This window comes from Leptosomus discolor, chromosome 1 (genome assembly GCF_034619465.1).
Source record: "Leptosomus discolor isolate bLepDis1 chromosome 1, bLepDis1.hap2, whole genome shotgun sequence".
Classification (NCBI taxonomy): Eukaryota; Metazoa; Chordata; class Aves; order Leptosomiformes; family Leptosomidae; genus Leptosomus; species Leptosomus discolor.
In genome coordinates, this window is record NC_141391.1 from 96,645,599 (window position 1) to 96,661,249 (window position 15,651).

Sequence of the window (15,651 nt, forward strand, 5' to 3'; positions counted from 1 at the left end):
TGGAGTCTGCGCTCACAGCGATTATCTGTGTACTCCAGCCCTGTCAGGGAGTTTACGCATGTCTACACATCTGGGAAAAATAACATACATAAATCTGCTCAGCACATGGATATCACAAGTATCTCTGCAAATACTTGGACCAGATGCCTGCAGGCTATCAACATGAGACTTTCTTATTTTCTACGTACACAAAGGCCAGAGCCAAAGTTAATTTTCACCTTTAATAAGCTTATGATTCTTTGTTATTTAATACTCTGTAAAAAGGTATTACAGATTGATAGGTTATTGCAGTGACTTCTAAAGAACATGGACAGCCACAAGGCTGAAACTACAATATCATATACATTATGTAGTCATTGATACTACCTACTCTAGCAGGAAGAAAAATACTTTTAAAATAAGCAATATTTAACTGAAAACATAGAAATGGAGCTTTCTCTCTTACAGTATGGTTACATATCTATATTCCAAGAATAACATTTTTAAAAATGCTAGATCTTGAAAGGTCATGGATAAAAAGTCATGACGAAGATGAACCAGTTTTGCCCAGAAATGCTATAATGAGCACACTGCACAGTTTTTCAGCAAATCCTAGTTTTGCCAAGCTTCAGGAGGCAAAAGCCTGAAATGTAAAAGCTTCCAAGTTGTCTAGCTAGTCCACTTGTCTTGCTCTGGAAGGCCCGGTGACCCACACTGTGTTAAGGCAGTGTGTCACCACAACTGTTCTTTGCCGACATGAGTGCCACCAGGAAGAGACGATTCAGGTCCTTACGATGCCAGGCCTAACAAAAAGCCTCCAACAAATCCGCTGGACACCACGATGTTCTGCTTGATAAATTCTGTTGACTGAGAAAAAAAATAGTATTTGTAAAGAACTGAGTTAATCGCGTCTGACTGTAGCATTTTATATTTATCCCCAATTGCCCAGAAACAAGAACACGACAATTGTTGAGGGAAGGGTGGGGGAAAGCAACATGTTTAAAAACGTATAAAGCAAGGTGGCAACTGCTGGCACCGGTGGGGTGAAAATTGACGCTCGGCTGTCTTTAACTATATATGTAAATACAGTTAGCACTTGAGAAGTCAAACTACAGAGGAATGGTCAGAGAAATTTCATGCCAATACCACTCTTGTTTTGCGTAAAACAAGACAGATGTTTTACAAACTCCCTTGGCAAAAAGGCCTGAGTACCACCATGACTTCAATTTTAATCACATGAAAAAAGATTTTTAAAAAAATATTGGGTTTTGGAAGACTAGGTCATTGGAAAAGAAATACACTTCCTTCCATCGTGACCCAGTTTCCTAACAACTTAATCCTACAAAGATCACTTACATATTGATGACATTTGCGTACAATATTTCATGAAGTAAGAGCACAGAGTATAACACATTATATCAAACGTGTGCCATTTTATAAATCCCCCACTTCAAATACTTCAGATCGGCTACTAGTACACAATCAGAAGAAAGTAATATAATCGGGGGGTGTGGGGGTGGTGTGGGGAAAAAGGAAACAACAAACACCATCAGCATTCCCCCCCCCCCCGATCCTGTCCCACCCATTTCTGCAGGGCGTTGGACAAGGACAGGTTAAGCTATCTGGGGTACAGAAGAAGCTAGAAAACCATCTCTCTTGAATCACATTAAAATTTAAGGTAACTTTTATTAACCTATGTGCAAGTCCATACAGGTTAAATCTGAGATACCAAAACTAATTACAGAGCGCTAGCACGGCTGCTGTTACATTGTCTGCAGCATATTCCAAGTCAGGATTCACAGTTCTTGAGAAAGAAACTTAGATTGCCTGTTTGAAATGTGAAAATATGTAAAAACAGGACAGACACACTCCTAAAGAAAAAAAACCCAAGAACGATTAAATAAAAGTCTCCAAATGACAGAATGACATAGCCCCAGTGACACTGATCAGTATCACAGGCTACCTCTTTTCAACACAGTGTGTAACTGACAGATTCTGAAGACAGATATTCTTCGAACTGTATAAAAATGAGATTAAAACCACAACTCCAGTTACAAAGTAGTTATAGCTTTTCTCCAGAAAGAAAGGTCAGTCTTTTCCAACCAAGTAACTTTGTTATCGGCAGTCTGAGATGACTGGGCTTTGTCTTTGTAGCTACCATGTTTTAACCACAACACTCTCAATTTTTTACTGAGTCACGGCCTTACCACCGGCTCTCTCACTAGCCAAGAACCTGCAGAAATGAAATGGCAAAGCCAGTGGCAGCCCCCAAGCCATGTCAGATGTAGAAATGCATTAACTTTGGAGGCTGTGTGTCGTCTTTGGGAGCGAACGAAATAGAGCGCTAAATGAATAAAAGAGAGTACAATCCGGTAACTTTTAATAAAATGTACAGCCAGCCCATTTCTGACACCTTCCAGGTTTGCACCTGCATTTTCAACTGACCATCCCCTGCAGCAGAAGGAAACACAAACTGGCTGGTAGGGAAGAGTTTATCACCTCAGACTTACCTCTTCAATGAGAGTATTGATTTCAGGCGCTGCCTTATTTGCACGCTTTTTTAACTGTTTTTTTGCTTTGTTTACATCTTTTTCAACTCTCTTCCAGTCAACTTGTACATATCCGCTATGACTAGCAATCTAGGAAAATAAAGAGTATTTAGTACAGCTGTAGGTAACATTTCATGAGTCAAAATATCTTAGTGCCTATCAGGTTGGGTTTGGGGGGGGGGTTAAACTTTTTTTTTTTTAATTACCAATACAGGAAAAGGCACTGTTCCAATTACAGCAGGTACTCTGCTTTGAACACTAATATTTTCCACAGTAACAGCACTTCAAATTAGAAGAAGCAATGGCAAAGTTCAGTAGACTCTTGTTAATTTTACCCATTCTCTATTCTTTAGCTATAAAAGCTTTAAATAACAATGTTTTTCCTTCAGCTTTTACTGTAACTTTACTTGTACAAAAAGGAAAGAGAAAAGCATGTTCATAGGACAACAACAAAACTGTTTCATTTCAGCTTCTTCCAGAATTGTAGAATTCAGATTTGTTACAGGGTATCTGGGGCTAATCAGAATCATCCTTAGAAATACTATTTTATCCTACATCATTTAAACTGTCCAACAAAAAAGTGTTAGATACAAGAGAAGTCTTGTGCTTTCTACAAACCAAAGCCAGTACGTAGAAAAATAACACGGCCTGTGTACAGCACAAGTTCTGTAACATTGGCAAAATGGCTAAGTTTTGGGGGATTGTTCATAAGAATTTACGCTCAAACTCCCCAAATGCTTAAACAACATCGATGGGGTTTTTAGCATGTTTAACCATCACCCTAACCCTTTGTCTTATTTCTCTTACTAAGATTTGATCCCAGAAAAAAGTAAGATGTTTTGTTACTTGACCAACACTGACAGTCCCACTAATTTCTTTAAGACAATTCACAAAATAAATATATATTTAAATGTTTATAACATCATAGCTTAAAAAAAAATTAAAAAAGGCAATTACTGCATGCTCTAGAGAACAGTTGAAACAAAAACTCATTAGCTGGTGGCAAAAAAAAAAAAGGAGGAAAAAATCAAAACTAAGGATTACTGCTTATTTTAACTGCTAAGACAAATAGATACAGACCATTGACTTTAGAGGTAAATGACTGTTATACAAAAAACTCATTACGAAAGAGTGAGATTTCTCAGGTCCTTCTTAACGCCGTGTTGGGCAAATTCATGTACCTCGTGTAACAGTGTTCTATGCAAACGGTACAACTGGTAAATAAGAGGAACAGATTTTGTGGAACAGATACATAAATATACAATTTATTAGGTTTGGCATAAAAAGAAATGTTTCACATCGCTTACAGGCACTGAATTTTGACCTTCACATGGTTCTTTCTACCAAATAACTAAAATTAGACCATCTAGCTTGTTTTACAACAGCCACAATAATTAAGCAACGTTTTTCACCACAAATTAGAATTTCACGACCCCAAAAAAAACTGAAACGAAACAAGTCTCAGACAGATCTTGTCTGAATTCAAACGAAGCTCCTAAAAGAGCACCTATGTAAGAAAGTAAACCTCAGTTTCTATCTTTGCACAAGATTTAGAAAAACAATTCACTGGACAAATGCAAAATGAACTCACTAAATATTGTACTCTCCTTTACTTCATACCTCAGACTGTGACAAGCTCACTGACCTTGCCTCTCTATTGTAAAACCATTTATCCACACAGCACTAGTGCTGGGCAGGAAGAGCCAATTAAGGAGTGTTTATACAGTGTGAAAACATGAAAATAGTTTTAAAGCTGTACTGGTTGCGCATCCAGTCACTGGATGACATACCAGGAAAAAAAAAAAAAAAGCTGCACACTGGGGTAATTTTTATTCTATGACTTTAACATTACCGTAAGAATTTCGAAAAGGCCCAAGCATTGAATTGGTGCCTTCTAACGCACAAAACTGAAAACTAAATATGGACTGATCTACCCAGTGCAACACAATGTAAGAAATGCTAATATATTTGCTTGTGTTTAAAAAAATACAAGCAAATGGACTTTAAAAGACACATTTAATTCTAGTTTAATTAGCTCAGTTATCCATACAGTACAAAGACAAGGCAGAAGTTTTAAATTAAGTTCTGTTTAGCTCTCCAGTAGTTACAACTTACATTGGTATCAAAACTCCAGTGCACACAGTAAAAATTACACTACTGTCTCCCTGAACTTAGTAGCACAGATCTCGAGTTCTGCTTTTGAGTGTTCGTACACATCTATGAAATAAGCAAGAGGACAATGTTTTGAATATAAAATTTATAACTGAGAAGAAAAAAAACCTTGTACTTCACTGCAGTGATATCTGGAGCCTGTGCTGTACCTACGTTGGCTGCAGTCCTGCTAACTGCATAACTTTGTACGGAAGCGCAGAAACGATCCCACTGAACTCAGATGTTGGCGAGACAGAATTCAATTTTTAGACCCTAATACATCACAAAAAACCCTCTTCACTTACAACAGTGAATTTACATAAACACAATTTCTTAGAAGTTCACCCAGCCCCTACAATAACAAACTAAAATATTAATATCCCATTGTCAGTTCCATACTTACATAAAGGAGTCATATAGGTCTATACATACAGAGATAGATATATTCTTAAAGAGACATATGAGAGGTGGGTGGGTGTAGGTTCCTGTATATACAGAAATCTATCTATATATGATAATGCAATAATATAGATATTATATACATCTCTCTCTCTCTCTCATATATCACATTAGTAAAATTTATCTTTGTTCAAGATCTTCCAGAACTGTTGAAAAAAGAATGTATTTTTTCCAAAAAAGCAATCAAAAAAGTACATCAATGCAGGAATACTAAAAATACATGCATCTTTTTCTACACTAACCAAAGAAAACCGAGAATCTAAAAGGGAAGACCTCCTTTTGGGGATGATAGTGGAGAGGCATGCAAGTACTTTGCAACTCTGAAATGGTATTAGGAGTAAGGAGTAAAAAACATCTAAGAGCAAAAAATTTATACGGCAAGATGGGACAAGAGTTTTAACTTCCTCAAAGACAAAATCTCCCATAGCAAAAAAGCCCAACCAAGGCCAGAAGATACATGTGAGCTCCCCATGCTCAGCTGCTTGCCCAGCATACCGAAGCCACGTATTTTCTGGTGTTTAGATAAGTAGCAACCCCCATCACACTCAAGCAGTTTTCAGAACAGATCTGACAAGTCTCCAACTTCAATATACAAATACAAGAAGGGACTGAGAAACGACACAACATTTTCTGTAAGAGTTAAACTGCAGAGGCTGTATCTTCAGCCATCACCTGCTGGCACAGCTCCACTGTAACCAGTGAAACTACTCCAGTTCACAAAGGCAGAGAAATGATGCCCCTCCACGTCATGTCAAAACCTGCCAGAAATAGGGTATTTCTTTAAAAGGCTAATGTCCAACTACCATTTGCTTCGGCTATTCCACCAAATGTTCCCTCAAAGTCTGCACACATCAGCTGTCAAGTGGGATATTCAACGCAAACCTCTTTCTTATTAAGTCCCTGGCCCCAGAACCATGCTGTTCTCTCCCCACTTCACTGAGATGGCACAACCTCATCATGGTGTGGTATCAACCAATCCTCGTACAAGATACAGCCAAGGTTATCTTACAGTTTATTTCGCTTCTTGTGCTGTTTTCAAAGGTCCACTTTTCTTAAGTTAGAAAATAATTCAATGAAGAATTGAATTGACTTAATCAATGGCCTATTAATGGGATGAGGCAAAATATATTCATGAAAGCACAAATAACTGAACAAAACTACAATTTTATGACTAAGTAATAGTCAACACACAATGGAAAAACCTGCAATTGTTATGTTGACTACAGAGCAAAAAGCAATGAAATCATTATTAAGGATGCAGGAGTTTAAAAACACGGAACAGGAGCTCATTAAGAAGAACTGGTTTTAATTAATTCATTACAGCAGAACCACATGAGTTCGTACTTCCCTACTCTTCAGGATTTCACTAAACCGTGCTGTGTAAACCAGAAGTTATACAAGGAAAATCCCCTACTTGTTATGAGAAATAAATTATATTTTCCTTAATATAGTGCATGGGTATTGGTCTTACACCAGCATATTTGAAGAACTACATCTATTTCAATAAAAAAGGACAGTTAATTGATCAAATTAAGCTGTTGAAATATCCATCACAAAGATGTGATAACAGATCTTAATTTTGAAAAACTATGCAAATTCCTTAATGTCATTTTTATTCTCTTCCTCAGACTGCTTTTCATTTAATCTATATTAAGACTAAAAAACTTCTAGATCACTCGGAAAAATCTGAAAAATTTTTTGCTTCCTGTACAAACTGACACTCCAAACGTGTATAGCTTTCAGTTTCCTACTAGATTTCTTGAGATGAAGTCATCACACGCTGAAGAAAAAAAAATGCATTTTTTTAATTTCAGGACTGAAATGTTTTACTGGATGGGCTTTCGCCAAGAATCTCGCCTTCTGTAGTTCTTGTTTTAGCAGGTAATTACAACGTCAATATTGCAATCAGCAGTTGAAATGAAATCTGCAACTTCAGACAAATTTACAGATAAAAAGGAAGTTTCTAGTCATGTGCTGAAATGCTCCTCTGCCCACTCAGGGGAAGCGCTGAACGTATATTCATAGGGAAATTAAAATCATGATGTGTGATCTTTAAATGAAAAAATTAAAGACTACAGAAATGTAATTACACTACAGAATTTATGACTCAGTTTTAAAATGCAAAACGTTTTGAATTAAAATGAAAGACCAAGGCATCTACTTCATTCCCTTCCAAGAGAATCTGATCCTACTTAATTAAAGATATAGACAACTCAATCAAAATACGCAACTCATTTTTCCTCTTGGATAATATTCCTTTTCAAATACACTATAAATGAGATCAGCTAAGAAATCAGACACTCAAACACATGGCAAATCTATTTTGTGTACAGGAAAGCTCCTCAGACTTCACAGCTCAACAAGCAAAAAATACTGCACATGAGTTTTATGCAATTTCTATTTTCCTTTGTCTATAGGTCTTAGTTTTAACTTTTCAGCTTCCTGTACTCGCAAGTACTAATGAAGGCATCTGCAGGCAACATTCTGCCTGCTACCCCTGGATGCCAGGCCACTGTTCTGCAGGCTCTTCAGTCATAGTTAGGTAAGAACTGTCATTAAAAGAATTAAGACCAATGGCATACAACATGGGAAGAGTGATTTGGATCTTTTAAGTCAACTAGATGAAAAGTACTTCAAGATCCACTGCATATATACACACACACGCATCTGTATCTAAAAAAGATTTAGTTCTTCCCTCGTGATCCAGAAACACGCATTAAGGGCTAAAGAAATTCAGAGTACTCCATCAAATTGATTCACTTGCTAGCATAGCACATTTTGCCAAAAATTTATATCTGGATGATTCTAGACCATTTCAGATTCAACACCCTTGTAACATCCATCCCTATGTTTAGGTACAAGACCAATAACCAGTGATTTCCAGGAGATTAAAAAAGGTCATCAGTGCACAGTGGTGAAGTGGAATGAATGCTAATACTATGCTTCATACCAAAACTATTTCTCTTTGACTTTTTACATTGTTGTTGATGCTCACTTTCAAGTAACTGAAAATAAAATACACTTTATATTTGTTGAAAACAACTTAAACCAAATAGTTCCAAGAGCATACGTTCTCATGTAGAGTGCTGGAGTTCAGTTACATGTTTAGCATGGCGTTTAAAAGAAAAAAACCCCAAAACCAAACCCCAAACCAGTAGAGAACATCATCATGAAGGAAGTCAGAGTACTTCACACGACTGTGACATTCGGATGCATTACACAACAGCAATCACAGGTAGTACCTAAGCCTTCCTGATCAATGGTTGAATGCAACAGCCATTACAATCAAAGGAATAACTGCAAGTGGGATATGTCTTTCAGAAATCCTCCAGGGTGATGTTGGAAAGAGTAATAAAAATAAAAACAAAAATCTTTAACACCCTGTCTCAAATAATGGTATATTACCGAGCCTAAGTAGACACGGGTCTATTTCCTCTAGAATGATTTGAGAAAAAACAACAAGCTCCCAGGTATTAAGACATGAAAAATGCCAGTAAAAAAAAATAATTAAGAATTACTTGGCATCTTACAGAAGGTTATGTGACATTCTCCTTCACTTAAAGTTTTGTCATCTCATTTAAAGGCTTTTTGGAAATATGTCCTCCCCGAACCAGAATTATCTGATGAAAAATGCAAATGGTCATGCCAGATAACATCATTAAAAAATTTTGGACCTGAAATCCAATTGAACAGAGAAATGCAATGAAGCTATCAGAAATCAGCAAAGCTTCAGAGGTTCAACAGATACAATTACTAAATACAGCACGGGGAGAAAAACAGAAAAACATGGCTTCGTAACGGGACCAGAGCAAGCCTTCCAAGCAATTGCCAAAGAAGCCTACTTCTTCTAAGGCAACGATAAAATTCTCAGACCTATTTAAAATAAACACAGCTCAAATTCCTTAATCTCCCTAACCATGAGTTTACAGGCAGTTCCTTTAATCTGGCAATACCGAATCACACACAGCATCTCAGTTTCTGCACAGAGGCTTCTTTTGGCTTACTACAAACTATTTTACAGGATAGAGTAGATTCTGATTTACCACTGTTTTTTAGAAATGGCTCTTTTGTACACAGTATTCCAGCTGAAATGTAAGTTTTTGACCGATAAGACTAAAAAGATGAAGTAGATAAGAAGCCTTCCTAATTAAATTCTACTCAACAGCTGTGTTTTTCCTATTGTTTAGTAAATAACATTTGCCAACTTATAAAGCACGAAATGCTACATACTTGAAGCAGAAGAAAGCCACCACCTACTGCAGTTGCTGCAAGCTTTCCGACTTTCTGGAACAAAAATCCCGCACACCTTAGGAGAACAAAACAAAAAAAACCCAGTCCAATGAAGTTGTCTGCTGAACAATGCCACACTCCAAAATTCCTGACTACAGCTATTTTTTCATTTAACAAAGCAAATCTATCATTTCAAATTTTTAAAATCAGAATACTTAAAACGAACAGTATGTAATTAATAATGTCTAACACAAGACAACCTGAGTAATAATTGCTAGTTCATAGCTGTCTTTAAAGTAAGATGGCCCCTTTAAAGTAAGCTTGAGATCTCCAGGCCTTGTCTATACACAAAAGCTGATTGCTGCTATCAAATGTAGCATGTTAATAATGCACAATGTACGAATATAAAAGTGCCATTATAACTGTTCCCAAATGGAAGGTAAATATATTATACCATCATTTATAGTAACTACACAACCTGTAACTTAAATATCTCCGGTAAAAAGAAGTTACATCCCTACCACAAGAGCTAAAATCAGTGGGGCCCCTCTACTGGGACACAGCCTTAGTCTGTTTTTAATGGATCAAGGCAACCAGAAAATTAATTGTCTTGTTCACAGTCTCCAAACACTCCCACATCAAACAGAGAACAGGACGAATATCGATATCATAGCATAGTTTGGGCAGGAAGGGACCTCTGGAGGCCATCTAGTCTTCCCAGAACTGGGCCTGCTGCAAAGCCCGATCCAGCCTCCAAGCTAAACTGGGTTGCTCAGGGTCCTAACTCAAGTGAGCATTGAATGTTTCCAAGGCTGATGGTTCCATGATTTCTCTGGGCAACTCTGCTGGTGTCTGACCCGCCCCCCTACCGCCAGCCCACACACAGAGGGGAATTTTTCACCCCCTGCATATGAATAGTGAATTCGTATTTATATACATGAATAGGCACACCGAGGTGTATATATACACATCTACAGATAAGTGAAACATACAGTTTACAGATCTTTCAATAAGCCAGTTTTTATGGATGCCAGATGAACTATTCCCTAGAAGCTTTAGAGTTTATGTATACACATCTAAGTTTTTAAAATAATTTCAAGGCTACAGAGGCAAACAAAAAAATCAGACTGAGAGCTAAGCCTACACTCCCCAAAGCTAACTCTGAGCCTGGACATGACAATTTCATTTTTAGTCTATTTCATCTTCCAATCTTGCATAATTCTGTTTTAAATGTTACTGTGCTACCCTAACATTGTTTTTCACTGAACTTAATTTTGAGAGTACTGGAATAGGAAAAGTATCATTCAAATACCTTTGACAAATAACAGATACCTTGACATAGTTGCTAAGGCTGCGGCCACATTTTTCCAGTCTAAGTTCTCATCTTTACTGTCTAGCTTTCACCATGAATTATTTTAGCGTAACTATGCTGTGGTATCGCTCTCCAGTTAACGTGAGAGCAGACTGTTAATTTGTTCAAAATGGCTCCAGCTGAATTTAGAGGGGAAAAAAAAAAGTCTCTGTGAAATGGGGTTTTTAAGTAAAAGTATATTCTGCCACACAGTTTTTTTCTCCTCCATTTCTTTTACTTATAAGCTATGCCTTAGCCATAATATAACTAGGTTTCTAAGTCTATACTAGTAAGGAAACAAGCTTTTCCATACAAAAGTTATATGCAGTAATTTTCCATTTATTCTTTGTACTTTTAGAGCTCTGACATTTCCCCAAATCCTTTTCACAGTAACTGGTACAAGTTCCCTTAGATAACAGGTCTTTTACCAATACTTTTACAAAACACTTTAGAATGATGACTCAGAGTAATGAGTTAAGAAACTGTTCACACATGAATAATCTTGATCAATGATAAAGGAAATCCCGTTAGAGAAGATAAATGTATCTGCTTCAAATAGCCTTGGAAAGGGATCTTCTAACACAGTAAAAGGTCTAGGGCAAGTATGAAAAGTGATGCTCCCTCACCAGCCAGTCACGCCGCCCATCACAATCTGGGTAGCTACAGAATATTTTTCTACAATTGGTCCTGAATTCCGGCCAAACACACGATTCCACCAATGGTGACGCCGTGCATACTCTGTTAAATCCAGCACTTCGTAGGAATCATCGTCACTTTCATGTTCTTAAAAAGAAATAAAAAAAAAAAAAATATTATTTTCTCAGTAAATTAACAACCTATGTAAAAATCCCAAACACTAACAGAATCTTTTTTGGCATTAACTGGCTAACCCAACGGTTTAAATTGCAACATACAGGCTACCTGTGGTCCAGCAGCTCATAGAACAAGGATTTTGAGATTTTATGCCACAACCTTCAAGGTAAAGAAGAGAAGACTACAGGAAATGTATAACCTATAAAATCCATGACTGTCACAGAAAAGGTGAACAGGAATCTCTTACCTGTTCAAGTACAGGAGCCAAGAGGTATCAGATGAAACTACCAGGTAGCTTGTTCAACACAAAAAAAAAGGTCTTCCTCTCCTCCCCTTCACCCCCCACCCACTGGAAGCCCCGGTTAACCTGTGGAACAGCTCGCTGCACGATGCTGTAGATATCAAAAGCTCGTGTGGACTCCAAATAGCAACAAAACAAATTGAAGTGGAAAAAACCAAAAATCCACCAAGGGCTGTCAGACACAAAGACAACCACCATTGAGTTCCTGGGCTGAAAATCATTAAGAACATTCCGAGAAAGGATCAGTACACACTTACCCTGTTACATCTTTCTCAGATCATCCTGCAGCCGATGGCTTTCAGACACAGGATGCTGGGGTTCCACCTGACCTACTACGACTGCTTTTATGATCTTAAGCAATGGGAAACATGCCTAACTGCAGAGAAAGCACGTGCATCTCTTCTGGACAGACCAAAACTTTGAAAGATTGAGAACTGCTGGCCTCGTGTTTTCTAAGCCTACACTAGTAAGGAAATAAGCTTTTCCATACAAAAGTCAGAGGGCGAGACGCTAGCATACGCGAATAAGCCAAGATCAGATACTTCTGTTCCTTTTCCACAACAGGTGAAACAGATGAAGCTGGGACCTCAGTTAAAGTTCCACATTTGCCATACAATTCTGTCAACATTTTCAAAATAGGCCTCCTACAACTTCAAGTTAGAGATCCTAAATACCATGTGTACTCAAACATCAAAGGGAAGAGATGGGTTTAAACTTTTTTAAGAAAAATGTTTTAAAAACATATCATGTTGTACAGACATGCATACATACATGAATTAAAGTTCGGTTAAATATATTTAAGGTGAAATACAAGCTCAGGAATGATGCTGGGACATTCCAGAGAGGAAGAGAAGCTAAATTACTAGACGTAATTAAAAAGTAAGGCTGTGAATATAAACATTTTATTAAGAATTTCATCAGCTTTTATTTAACTCTTACAAGTACGGGTAAAAAGTTAAAAGAACGCAAGAAGTACACATGTAGATGTGAATTATTTCCCTTTATCATCACCTAAGTGTTCCTGTGTACTAAAACATGAACCACAAGACCCATAACACTAAAAACTTGTTGTTGAATTTCCTTTCTTTCCCACTTCGAGGTATCGAGAGCAAGCTGTTTAACTTTTTTAAATGGAGAATACAAAAACACTGTCATAGATTATTATGTTAATTCTTCCTCTAAATTGATTATCATTCAAAGCAACACTCACATAAGTATTACACGTTCTGTGGAAAATAATTAACGCTAGAGCATTTCCTACTGATAAAAACTACTGTTTTCTTGCAGGGTAACGTTACGCCAACTCTTCACGGACATAAAACCGTGCCTGTGCGAAGAGGCGTTACGCCGTGGGGCCATCCCAACACGCTTAAGGACCTGCACGTTAAAGATGTGGAGACGACGGAGAGTCAGGAAACCTCCCCCAGTCTCCCCAGTTTCCCCCTGCAGGGACAAGTCCCGCAGCCCCCCCGAGCCTTCGCCCGCCCTCCCGTCCCCTCGCCGCTGCCAGGGCTCTGCCGGCGCCTCGCTTTCCAGGCGGCTTTCACCCGGGGACCCGCCCCCCGCCCTGGCACACCGGGGCCCGGCAGTCAAACCGCGGGGCGCCACCGGCGGACGGGGACGCGCCGCGCGGCCGCGCTAGGTGCGGCGCGCAGGCGCCCCACCCCCACCGGCCGCGCGGACGGGGTGGGGGGGGACGGACGGGGGAGGGGCAGAGCGCAGGACATCCCTCCCCCGCCCCCGGGCGCCGACACCGGTGAGGGGAACCAGGCTGCCCCCCGCCCCCGAGAGGAAGGGCGGCCCAGGCCGCCTCCTCCTCCTCCCCTTTCCCGTAAAGGGACGGGACGGGACGCGCGGCTGCGGACGCGCCCGAGTCCGCGGGGAGCTCACTGACCTGAGGCGGTGCAGGGCCTCCGCGCCGCCATGTTGGCTGCTGTTGACAGCGGAGCCGGGCCCGAGGCCGCGTCGCTCCGCCCCCCAACGGCCGCTCTGCGCTCTCCCCCCCCCGCCGCGCCGGCACCGCCTCCTCTGCGGCCGCGGGCCGACAGCGCGCATGCGCCCGTCGTCCTCCCTCAGCGGGAGAGCGAGGGGCGCTTGGGGACTCTCCCCGGAGCGGAGGGTGACGTCACGGGCAGCGCTGGGGGGGGGGTGGGTGTCCCCCGGCGCCGAGGAGGATTGTGGGGGCTGTAGTTCCCCAGCGGAGAGGGAGGGAGGGAGGGAAGGCCGCCATTTGGGCCGGGGGGCAGCGGGTCGACTCTGTGAGGCTCGGTTTCTGCGCGGTCAGCGCCTCAGCGGGGGTGGGGGGCGACCCCTCTGCCCTGGGAGGCATAAGCCCGCAGGCCCGAGATGCACTTCTCCGCTGAGTCGCTGTGGTGGTGGCGCGGAGGGCTAGCAGCCTGGGGCTTCTGGCCTGGGCAGAGGGACACTTACTCGCCCTGGTGATGGGTGTAAGGCCCTCAAAAAGTCTCAGAATAATGCTTGCCGCGGGTGAGAAGGGCTGGCAGCAGTCAGGGCTGGCAGCAGTCAGGGCTGGCAGCAGTCAGGGCTGGACCGCGGGCCGCACGCGGCTGTAGCGTCCCACACACCGCGGGGACGTCTGAAAACACGGCGTCGCGTTGCCACGGGCGTTAAGTGTCTCGTAAAAATTAATAACCAGAAAAGAAAACAAAATGCAAGGCCCCTCAAAGAACAAAGGTTAAAGTTAATGCGAGCCGTGAAACATTTAAAAAAAATGAAATTTGGCATTGCCTGACCCCAGTTCACTCCCTCCTTCAGTGCAACAGCGGGTGCTGTTGGTGTCATTTTGGCAGGCTAAAAGCCACACGGTTGTATTTTACTGCTTTTACTTTGGTTTGATTGTGTACCGCTCCATACAACCTTTATAGCCATAATGTAGAGGTAGCTGATGCTGTAAGTACAGCTCCAGGAATGTTGTGGCAATATGAACATCAAGAAACCAAGAGAGTTCAATCGTTATAAATAACAAAATCAGAAATGGAGTATTTAAAAATGTTTACAGTCTCTCATTTGGACTGTCATGCTGCCAATACACAAGACAGACAATTATAAAGAAAAAAATCCGCTTTTTCCCATGTCATAAAGCTGTTTTTATAGAGTGAGATGTATCTTACAACATGCAAACTAAGCATTTAAGATTCTCATTAACCCTTAATTACACCAGCTTTAACAGACACGCAAAAAAACCCCAAACGTGTGTTCTACATGAATATGTTTCTTAAATCAGCTCTGAGATTGAAGTTAGCACATAAAATTTGAAATTACTGTATAAAATAGTAGGTTGCTTATTAACTGATTTTTATTACAAACATTTGCCATCATAAGCAGGTGACAGCATGACAGACACAGCTAGGTAATGTATTGTTTTCCTTATGATTTTCAGTAAATCTGTTTCTATATTTGTCTTTCAGAATTTGTTTTGACAAACACCTAACGTCTTTGGACTTTTCATGTTTAAGAATATTTTTTTTTTTTTGTATTCATTTCCCAATCAATAATGAAAAGCTTGTTGACTTTTATTGCTAAATGAATTACAATCTTGTTTCTAATACTAGCAATTTGTCAAAAAAAAAAAAAAGTTTGGAGTGTGTTACGCAGTCAACAGCGGCAGAAAGCGTGCTAACGAAAGAAAAATCTGCTTTCCTGGCTTCCTTCATGACTGCAAGACTGGACAAAAGGCAGCCCAGCTAACTCACCCGTGGTATCTCTAGGAAAGGTTCCCATTATCTGGGTATTTTGGGTCTTCCTGGTTGTTGTCAGTCTGGACATCATCAGACTGTCATCCCTGAGCGTATGCATGC

General features: G+C 40.2%; 1 protein-coding gene across 2 annotated transcripts; it reads right to left on the reverse strand.

Moving 5' to 3' along the window:
• Nucleotides 1–202: 202 nt before the first annotated feature.
• Nucleotides 203–13,785, reverse strand: FUNDC1 (FUN14 domain containing 1). 2 transcript variants are annotated; one of them, XM_086472836.1, is made up of 6 exons: nucleotides 13,728–13,785; nucleotides 11,346–11,502; nucleotides 9,353–9,444; nucleotides 5,552–5,556; nucleotides 2,490–2,618; nucleotides 203–846 (listed from the first exon to the last, which is right to left on the reverse strand). In XM_086472836.1, exons 1-6 carry the CDS (start codon nucleotides 13,756–13,758, stop codon nucleotides 769–771), a joined length of 492 nt encoding a protein of 163 aa, XP_086328962.1. In that variant the 5' UTR covers nucleotides 13,759–13,785; the 3' UTR covers nucleotides 203–768. The 2 variants fall into 2 exon arrangements, with proteins under 2 accessions (XP_086328962.1, XP_086328898.1); XM_086472772.1 differs by lacking the exon at nucleotides 5,552–5,556 and having other exon boundaries at nucleotides 9,369–9,444; nucleotides 13,728–13,773.
• Between the last annotated feature and the right edge of the window lie 1,866 nt (nucleotides 13,786–15,651).